The following is a 10664-nucleotide window of genomic DNA, read 5'->3' on the forward strand; positions in this document are numbered from 1 at the left end:
TCTATTTGTTGTGCTGTTTTATGGGGGGCTAGGTCCACCAGGAAAATGTTAAGTGCACTTTAATTAGGGATACTACTGGGGATACAGCAACAGAAGTCATGGGAGAACAAATATGAAAGCAGAGACAGGGGTGAGGGGCAAAGGTTAATAACGAGTGCTCTGGGGGTGAGCACCAAGCAGAACATGCCAGGGGGTGCCCAAAGGTCCTTGAACAAGCCCAGGGAGCCAGTGCTCTCTGCCCAGTGGGACTTTTTCTGGGATGTGAGCAGATGAGGGCCAGGATGACAGCCCCAAAATTACTGCAGGGGGGTGAACAGACCCTCCTTCCTACCCAAGTAAGTGGCAGGGGCTCAACTGGCCTTGCCTAGTTGGTCATGAGCAACTGTCCTACTCACCCCGGCTGCAGGGCACAAGCTGCGGACTGGGAGTGCCAGGAACTGAAGGGGGCCATAACCATGAAGAGATCACGGAGGGCTCCACCCACAGCAGAGGTGGAACACGCACACACCCCCTCTAGGGCCAGGCACGTGCCCTGTCCCCCAGTGCCTTATTCCTCTGCTCCTGGCAGCGCCCGCCCCCTCCCAGCACTCTGATTGGCTGTCCGTCCCCTACAGGGCGGGCCCAAAGTGCAGCGCAGCTGATCAAACCCGTGTTTTCACCCATGCAACCCCTTCCCTCACTCGCCTTTCTTCGAGAGCCCGGCGCTCCTCTCGGCCTCTCGCAGAGCAGGCGCGAACTACAACTCCCAGCAAGCAGTGCGGGAGCGCCCCTGCACCACCCCTGCCCCTTGGCTCCGCGTCGCCCCGCCTCGCGGTGCAGGCCGGGAGTGGGAGTCCCGCGAAGCGAAGACGAAGCTGCCCACCGGGGCCGCTATGCAAATAAGCGGGGCGGGGCGGCGGTTGAACGGAAGTTGGGGCCGTCGTTGCTCCTGCTGCGCGCGGGGTGAGGGTGCGGCCCTGTCTTTTCCAGGGTGGGAGGGGCTGTGGCGCTGTTCTACCTTCCCCTTGCGGGGTGCGCTTCTGGGGTGTTCCAGCAATCCCCCGGACAGGCTGCTGGGCCGAGCCAGGGTGCAGCCCGGAGGGGCAGGGGCCTCTAGCAGGGGAAGGGGTTTCCTGTGCCCTGTTGCCAGGAAGCCTGAGGCACCCTGGGCTGCAGGGCAGCAGCTGTTTGCAGCTCCAGAGCAGTGATTATTCCCTTCTGTTCTGCACTGGTGAGGCCACATCTGGAGTGCTCCTCCAGTTTTGGGCCTCCCACTGCAGAAGGGGTGTGGAGAAATCTTAGGAGAGCAGTGAAAATGGTTGTGGGTGGGGCTGGGGGACATGAATGATGAGGAGAGGCTGAGGATGGAGCTAGATGGGTCTCAGTGGTGGCAGATGACAGAACAAGGAGCAGCAAGGGAGGTTTAAGTTGGATATTAGGAAAAACCTTGTTACTGGGAGGGTGGTGAAGCACTGGAATGGGTCATCCAGAGAGGCGGTGGAGTCTCCATCCTTGAAGGTGCTTAAGACCTGGCTTGACAAAGCCTTGGCTGGGATGATGTAGTTGGGCCTGGTCCTGCTTTGAGCAGGGGGTTGGACTAGATGACCTCCTGAGGTCCCATCCAACGCTAATTTTCTATGATTCTTGCTCTTTGCTCCACTTGGCAGGTGGTACACAGAGGAGCCATAAGGGAGCGTCTTGCCAGCCAAGCCGTCACCTTCTGTCCCAGGCCCGAGACATCCCAGCGGAGCCATGAGGGAACCGCATGCAGCCCCCCGTGCACCCTGGGTCGGCCCCACAGCTCCCTGAGGAGGCAGAGCTGCTGCTGCTGCTGTCTCCACAGCTCTGAGGCAAAATGCCAGCGTCCACTGGGAAGCACGAGGTGTAGCACGGCTGGTTCTCACTGCTGCTGGCCCCTCAGCCATGTCCCTGTCTCGTGTGGAAAATCCCTGTTTTCTGCTCTTCCTCGCTGGCTTTCAAGCATTGTTTATCCTAATCCTGTACCGAGGTGGAGCAACTAGTGTGTTTCGGGGGATTTTGGAGGCACCTCGGGCCTTGGATTACTCCAGAACACACGATGTGTACTCAAACCTCAGTCTGTTCACCCGAGCGCCGAACAAGGACACCATGCGATACTGCACAGCCCAGTCTCCAATATTTGGTGCGTATAAGCTGCCACTGGCTGCATTTCAGCATCATGATGCTTCGCGCTCTGCAAAAGTGAAATGCATGCGCTCATAGGGCTTCTCCCCTAGAAAAGGTTTGTAAAACCCAGTTGAGATGATGCTGCTTCTTGTTTTCCCAATTTCAGCGACAGCACATTTTTGCTGATCTAGTTTCAGTGCCTTGCTGTGGGTGTGGGTTGGGGTGTTTCTGGGAAATGAGCACACTCTGTGCAGGTAACTAGCTAGAAAGCGCCCTGTGCCAGTACATCTTAGTAACTTAACATGGTCTTACTAGGCCTTCCTACTAGTAATTCTGCTCTGTGGGCCAAACTGGAGATGAAAGGAGTTAATCTAGGTATTGGAAACTGACTTCCCTGTGATAGACTATGAAACGGTATAGATGGTCCTGAGCAGTGTAAGCTTAGTCCCTGTCTTTGCCACTGCGCCACCAGTGTTTACGAGCAGTGAATGCTGTGATGGGCCGTAAGTACAATTTTTGACAGAAGATACTGCAGGAAGATACTGCAGTTAGTCCTCTAACCAAGATGGAAAGTTTTTCGCTCTTTTTTGTGGCCTTGATGAGTGATGCAATCTTAGATGCAACCAGTTCACAGTTTGTAAAGTTTTGTGGCATGGATTGTACCTTTTGTCTACTTAAGGAAATGTCCCAACTGCCCATTTAGCAGCAAGCTGAACCATTGCAACCTATTGTGCAAGCTATAGTGAAGTTTGGGCCCAACTAACTTTGCCATTTGGCAAGGGTTTGAAAAGGTCTGGATGATAATGGTGTTTCCTTTTTTTAATCTACATTTAAAACTAGTGGTTTGGTGGAAGAGGAAGAAGTCAGCCACATGTAAATGTGTTTTTCAAAAAATCCAAGTTAAAACTGGGCTTTGTAACCAGGTTACAAGCTGTCTGCATGGTATGGTACATCAAGTCTGTAGTTCAAGTCTGTAGTTCAAGGCTAGTCTGCATACGTACCTGTTGTAAACTGTAGCCATTTCTCGGAGGCACCATGCGCTAACAGGTGCTCAGATACTCTTAGGATGCTTATGTGAGTGTATAAACTTAGGTCATGTGTATCCATGTTGTGAATAAAGCTGCCATGCGTATGTAGTGCAACTGGTTGTGGTAAACTGTTTGAGTTAAACACTGCTGTGCTAATACTGACAAGCCCTTAGACTCTCTACGAGGTTTATAACAGTATTTAATTAAGCTTTGGTATTTTTTCCTGCGTCACTTGAATTTAAATGAAATGCACTGCCACCACACAGGAAATGTTTATGCTGTTCTCCCATATCTTGTGCTTGTGTGCCATAACTCTTCTAGAAGTAGGGGGGGTAGGTTGTAGCCGTGTTGGTCTAAGGGCACAGGCAGATAAGGTTCTTTGGGTGGATCTGATATCTTTTATTAGAGCAACTTAAATGGTTGGAAAAAATGATTAAGCAAGCTTTCGGGTTCAAAAACTAAGGAAGTCTCAACAGTTGGTGTGTGCTTTTCCTGGGTGGAATGAAGAGTAAAGAAGCGAGGCTGGGCTGGTATGCATACAAGACAGGTAGTCAGTGAAAATGTAGATTGAGGAGTCAATGGGTGAGACACAGGCTGTGGGGCGGGGGGGGACAGAAAGGGGATGAATAGTGGAGAAGTACCTGGGGAGTCAGATGTCAGGCAGGTTATAATGTGTCATAAATCCCATGTCTATATTTAGTCCATGATTTTTAGGACTGAGATATTGGAGAGAGAGTGGTTTTCTTGTGAGAAATGTGCTCCCACAGGTAATTGGGTATTTCTGTCTTTGATAGATTTCCAGTGTGCATTTATTCTGGTGCGTAATTGTTGTTTGGTCTCTCATACGTATTTTTCATCAGGGCATTTGGCGCGCTGGATGAGATTACATTTCTGGAGGTGCAGCTGTAAGATCCGGGAATGCTGATGGCTCTGTTGTGGGGTGTAGTAATTGTGGGGGTGGTGGAGATGTGTTGGCAGGTTTTGCATTTCTTGTCACGGTGTGGTCTGGATCCATTTGGTGTGTTCTGGGCCTGAGGAAGTTTGCTTCTGGTGATGAGGTTAGCGAGGTTCAGTGCTTGTCTGAAGGCTAGGATGGGTGGTTCTGGGAAGATCTCTTTAAGAATAAGGTCTCTTTCTAGTATGGGTTGCAATTGTTTGAGGATTTTCCGTACGGGTTCGAGGGAGGGGTGATACGTCATAACCAGCGGTGTGCGATTTATGGGGGGGTTTCTAGTGTACTGCAGCAGTTCTTCATGTGGTATCCAGGTGGCTATATCAAACGTGCAATCTGTCTCTCTGGAGGAGCGTCCTTGTTGGGTGAAAGCCTTTTTAAGATGGGTGAGGTGGACTAAATATAGACATGGGATTTATGACAAATTATAACCTGCCTGACATCTGATTCCCCAGGTACTTCTCCACTATTCATTCCCCTTCTCTCCCCCACCTGCCCCCCAGCCTGTCTCACCCATTGACTCCTCAGTCTACATTTTTACTGACTACCTGTCTTGTATGCATATCAGCCCAGCCTCTGGCTTCTTTACTTTTCGTTCCATCCAGGAAGAGCACACACCAACTGCTGGAACTTCCTTAGCCTGACAAAGGGTTTTTGAACCCAAAAGCTTACTTAATAATTTTTTTCCAATTATTTAAGTTGCTCTAATAAAAGATATCAGATTCACCCAAAGAACCTTGTCTTCTAGAAGTAACCATTTTTGGTAACTCCTCATAGTTACTGAAATCCTTGAGCCTTTTGGGCATGGATGCTAATTATCATGGTGCCTTGACCTTCACCATTAGCTGGAACCCATCAGGTCACTTTGAGTCTCTGAGTGGGCTTTGGTAGCAAGGGACTAGATTTGGTGACCTTAAGATCCCCAGCCATAGGCAGAGGACCATACACTTGCTACTCTCTCATCTCTCAGCAAGTACTAACAAGGACCCCCTTCCCCATCTAAAGCAACTAAGTAGGGGACTTTATAGTAACCCCCAAGAAGAAATTGTGAATGCTCTAATTTGTTTGCGAGTCATCAGATGGCAAGGAGTGATGGCTTGCTTGGAGCTATCAACAGAAGAGCAATTAAAGTTGGCTCAAAGAGATCATTCCCTCTAGAGTAATTAGCATCTGTGGAAACCTCTGAAGGAAAAGTAGAATTGAATTGTGAGATGCTTGCATTGTTAGATTAAAAAAGCAGTCTTGTGCAGTGTTGGTATGCATGCAGGTTAAGAAATAAGATTGCTTCAGTTTAATTTTGTAACACCCAACACTTTTTCCCCCTTATTTAAAAGAAAAGCGAAAGTTTTTTCCCAAAACACTTGTGTTCTGTTCTGTACAAACCTCATCTGAGTGAACTTTCAAATGCATGTTATTACAAAAGGTGTTTATTCTCTTTAGATCTAAAATGGTATATACCTGGCTTGTCCAACATACGGCCTGTTGGCCGGCATGCAGCCTGCCAAGCCGTTTTCTGAGGCCCAAGGTGCTGCGATGGGAAACAAAAGTAAACATTTTTGGTGTGGGAGGAGCCCTTCTGCGCACGCGTCAAGGCCTCTAGGGGTGGGCGGAAACCTTGTGGCCGGGGTGTTTTTTCCCCCCCGAGGGGTGGGGGGGCTGGTTTTGTTGCTGGACAAAAACATGGTAGCCTCCTCTCTGCGCCGATGCGCCTGGGCTGTGGCACTCAAGGCAACTGTCAGGACGTGGGGAGGGGAGGGGAGGCCTCAGGGCCCTTCCTGCCTGGTGCCTAACATCCGTCCTTGGTTGTGGGGGAAGAACAGGAGACAGGCTGTGGTTACTGCGCATATGCTAAGGCTCAACTCCCTCTCTTTGGAATCGGTCCGTGGGGTCAGCTTTGGCTTGGCCTGGGCACTAGCTACTGTGCATGCATGAACTTAGGGAGCGCTCACCTTGTCTGAAGGAATCTGGAGCTTGAGCAGGGGACGTGGATTCTGCGCATGCACTTATCTCTTTTCCCAACCCCCTCCCATCTGGGCATGGTCTGGGGGCTGCTCCTTGCCCCTGGCAGTGGCAGTGCCCAGTTTGGGGGGGGGCAGAGGGGCTTCCTGCCCTGCTGTGGCTCAGGGCTCTGTTGGGCCCTGGGCTTTTTCTGCACTAGGTGGAAAATATTTACACCAAGCGAATATAAAAAAGAAATTTTATTGGACCAACCCAGATAGTTGGAAAAATTCTTCTTTGCAAGCTTTTGGGTACAAACACCCTTTTTCAGGCTGAGGAAGCATCTGCAGTTGGTTTATGCTCTTCCTGGATCCAAAGAACCTGGTCCGCTGATGTGCTTAAACCAACACGGCTACAACCTATACCCGTTTAAAAATATGCACACTCCAGCTTCTCCCCAAGTATTGAATTTGTCACCACCCCCCAGCATTTCAGCTAGCAGCACCCTGGCAGGAGGTATTAGCCAGGCTTGCTCCCCAGCCAGCCCTTCCCAACAGTCAGGGGTCAGTGCCGGGTCAGGTCCACACCAGAGAGGAAAGGGTTAGCTGTCAGTTTCACTTGTGAGCCGGCTTGCTAGCTGGGTTGAAGAGGTGTAGGTTGTTGATGTGTTGTTTTTTGTTTCATTGGCGTTTGGGGTTTTTTTTGAAGACTGTTTCACATATAAGCTCTCGCTGGCTTCTCTCCAGCCAGCTGCTGCTCTTTCCACAGAATAACACGCAGGTGGCTACAAGGACCCCAGGTCTTGTTCTTCAAAATCTAAATTGACTGCTGGGTATTAGCAAGGTTGGATTGGGGAGTGTGTGTGGGGGTTTTGCACTTGCATTTGCACCCCCCTTTGATTTCTATTCTTTCATTCATTGTGAAGTGAGTAGAAGTGAATGTGTTTATTTTAGTCAAGTGTTTGGTATTATTTCATTGTTGCTTTTATATTGTTTTTTTTTGGATTTTAAACCACATTTCCAGACCCATTTCATTGTCACTTCCTACAACTTCATTGGTGTCAAAGGTCATGTGACATCACTTCCTGATGTGACACTTCTTCCTGTGAGGTCTTTGAATATGGCTCAGTGGCCCACTGGGTGATAAAAAGTTCATGATCCGGTCCCACATTCAAAAAGGTTGGACACCCCTGGTATATACATTCTTAATAAACAAACCTAGATCTTTGTAAACCTGTCTCGTGGGTCTCATAGCTATTCAAAATCTCACATACTGAGCACAATCATCCTTTCTGCTAATATTCATTTCTTAGGCTCCATTTAATGAGATTTCAACTGTAATTCTTAAAGTTCTCAGCTGAAAGACTTAATAGACAGGTCATTTTGAGTCTGATCCAAAGCACATTGAAGTTAATGGAAAAATACCAGTTAGCCTGATCCAAGATCACCAAGGTTTTTTATGAGCCCTTTCTCTCTCTTTGTGCTAAATATTTAATGTCTTTGTTACTACCAAGAACAAATCCCGTATTTCTGTCTCACAGTTTGTTGTCTAAGAAAATGACAGTTGTCATAACTTCTTTCTTTTGAAAGTAGAGCTGATGCTCTTAACTTTGACTGGTGGACTCAAGTTAAGTCCTCCTAGCATGGTGGTCTCAGCCAGGATACTACGGCACCCTGGAGTGCCTTGAGATCCTTACCAGGCTGATTTTAAGGCGTCATATGGTGTTAGCACTGTAAAGTGTGCAAACATGATTCACAAGGTGAACACAGATTTCAAATAGGAATCCTTAGTGTTAAAAACATCCCGACCTATTATGGTCTCCCTGAGGTCTTTGCAACAGAAAAAGTGCTCTTAGTTTTCACTCTTTAAATACAGATAAATAAAAACTGGCATTTTCCGAAGGGGCTTCAAGTCTATAAAGTTGAGAACAACTCCCCTAGCATTTACCTTATAACCTTGTGCATTTCACTTTGTGCATTATGTCAGCTGAAAGCAGTTTGGCTTTGTGTCCTGGCTTTTTTCAGCTTATCTGTCACTTGCATCAGAAGGAAGCATATTGCTGACAGATTCCTAGTGAGGAATTCTATTTAGAGGTATCCACTTCCTCCTTCATGTGAAGAGGCTGGATTTGGATGTAATAGGTCAGATTCCCTCTGATATAAATGCTGAATTAAATGGGTTTATGCCAAGGGTGCACTTTGTCCAATGCCCTTTTTATATTAGTCTTTCCTTTTACTCCCATCTGTCATGGACTTCTCTGAGTAGGACCATCTGTTGTGGTGATGTGTGGTCCCATTTTGTTGTCTGATTGATGCTTTTGTATTGGGGGAGGTACTTGCCTAAGGCTTTTTTTATGGAAAAGGTTTTCCCCTTTAATTGTACTTGAAGGGCCCCATTTTCTTCAGGATTTGATGCTTAAACTAAGGCTGCTTTACTACATTTTTTTTTTTTCATCTAAACAACAAGGGTCTGTGTACATGGGGAACAAAACTAGACCAATATAACTTCGCTCTGTAAATAAGGTCTGCCAAACTCAATGTAGGTTAGCACTTTCTCCTAATAGATGCTTTATATCCTCTGTGTTGCCGTGTTAAAGATCTTGCTTATTCAAAAGTCCTGTTGAAGTCAGTGAAGTTGCATATATTTATACAGTATTGGTAGTGTAAATCCTTGCCTCTCGCATCTATACATCATGGCTTCCTGAAGAATAGCCATTCTCTGTTTTAGCTAAACAAATGTGGAAGAGGGCAGTTGTAAGTCAACTTGAGCCTTCAAGAAGTACAAGAGGTCTCCAGGTTCACTCAAAATGGTATAAATTCTGCCAAATGCAGTAAAATCCCTTGGACAGTCATAAGTGAATTGTTCTATTTGCAGAACAAGTTGAGACTATATTCTCATTGCCGCTATTAGAAATGAAGAGCCAGGACTTAGAGACATGGGAAGAAATGTTATGCTTTTTCACAAATATTGATTCAGTAGTTCTGAAACTTCTTTATTGAGCAGTTCAGAGAGAAGAGCCCCTGTATACTTGCTTCCCTATCATTCTGCTAACCAGTGGTGGTAAACAGCACAGATTGGAAAGCACTCTGCACATAAATGGTGACCTCCATTAAAAAGCAAGTGATAATGTAGCCGTGGCAAAGCTGTATTTAATACTTAAACGAGAGTTAAGAATTTCTTAGGGTGCCAGACATTTGTAAGCTTGATAAACTTTATTCCATCTAGGCAGTTAGTCCAATAAAAAGATAACACCTAAGCAATCCTGGTCTCTAGCATGATTCCTCAACCATCATGACTACAACATCCTTCTGACACCTAATACTTCAGTACGTGGGGATCTTGTCTGTTTTTTGGCAGCATTTGCCTTTTACTGGGGAGCTACGCCCTATAACCTGAACCTTCCTTGAAAATAAAATTGTTCAGCGCTTGTGGCAAAGACCTGAAATATAGACCATATTCATCCTAACTGGAGTCTACAGAATCTAGAACACGGGTGGGTAAAATACAGGACTGCAGGCCGAATCCGGGCCGCCAGTTGATTGTATACAGTCCAATAGCTGCCCCCCACATGGGGCTGAATCTTGCTTGCTCCTCACCCAGGGCAGTCTGTGCTTTGCTCTTGCTCATACCTGTCCTTATGCCTGCCGATGGCACTACCCTAGCCAACATACACAGCTTCCCAGTGTGGCTGCTGCTGCTGCCCAGGTACTGCTTGGTTCCCATCATCTCCAGCAGCTGTCCTGGCTGTGCTGCTTCAGGCAGGGGGGAAGCTGCAGCTAGAAAGCTCCTGCCCCAGTGCATGGGGCTGTAGCTCCAGCTCCCAGCTGCTTTGCACCTGCCCAGTGCAATGAGGAGCCACATGTGGATGGCCAAATGGATGGAAGGGGGCTGACAGCTGGAGCCCTGCACGCTGGAACAGGAGCTGCCAGACTGCTTCCCTCCTGCCTGGAGCAGCGCTGCAGGGGAAGGAGGAGGAGGAGCTACGGGAGGTGCAGTGAGCTTAGTAGTTCCCCACCGCAGCAGCCCCCTGGGAAGCTGTGTGCACTGGCAGGTGTGGGGTGGGAGCGCGATGCAGGCTGCCCTGGTTGGAGTAAGTGGGGCAATCGCAAGCCAAATTGGGAGAGGGACTGAACCACACCTGTAATGTACTGCCTGGGCAAGCTCTGCTGCACATGCCCTCTGGCTCTGCATCTCTGCCCCCCCCGCCCTGGTTGTCATCTGGGACCTAGTGCACAGGTAGCCCTCCACGCACCCACACACTTGCACCCCCCGCCCACACGCACACAATATACAAGGGTAAGACTTTACTTTGAGCTATTATGCAATCACATATGCTACTCAAAAAAACAAATCGGGACACACTTTTTAAAAATAAAATTAAAATATTTTACGGTAGATGTTTGATCTTAATATGTGATTTGTTTTTTATCTATAACTTAAAATGATATCTTCTGAAAATTTTCATGTGTGCAGCACTCAACAGCTCACCAACACTCGCTAAGTGGCTCGTCAACTGAAATAATTGTCCACTCCTGCTCTAGAATATGGTGCTTTTTCAGTGTTCTTTCCATGGCATTGCTTTTTAGTTTCCAGATACTCCCCCAATGTTGTTTTTGTTTCCC

At 47.7% G+C, this 10664-nt stretch overlaps 1 protein-coding gene across 2 annotated transcripts in view; it reads left to right on the forward strand.

Moving 5' to 3' along the window:
* The first annotated feature begins 778 nt into the window (after positions 1-778).
* The window catches only part of B4GALT3 (beta-1,4-galactosyltransferase 3), a 32587-nt gene continuing 22701 nt past the window's right edge, over positions 779-10664 (forward strand). For both annotated transcript variants that reach the window (XR_002099437.1, XM_019527371.1), the window contains exons 1-2: positions 779-942; positions 1647-2140. Coding sequence is in view for 1 of the 2 variants with exons in the window: in XM_019527371.1 (XP_019382916.1) it covers positions 1903-2140 (238 nt within the window). In the remaining variant the exon portion in view is untranslated. The remainder of the gene's footprint in view (positions 943-1646; positions 2141-10664) is intronic.

The sequence above is a fragment of the Gavialis gangeticus genome, unplaced genomic scaffold (genome assembly GCF_001723915.1).
Source record: "Gavialis gangeticus isolate Ggan-Ray unplaced genomic scaffold, GavGan_comp1, whole genome shotgun sequence".
Classification (NCBI taxonomy): domain Eukaryota; kingdom Metazoa; phylum Chordata; order Crocodylia; family Gavialidae; genus Gavialis; species Gavialis gangeticus.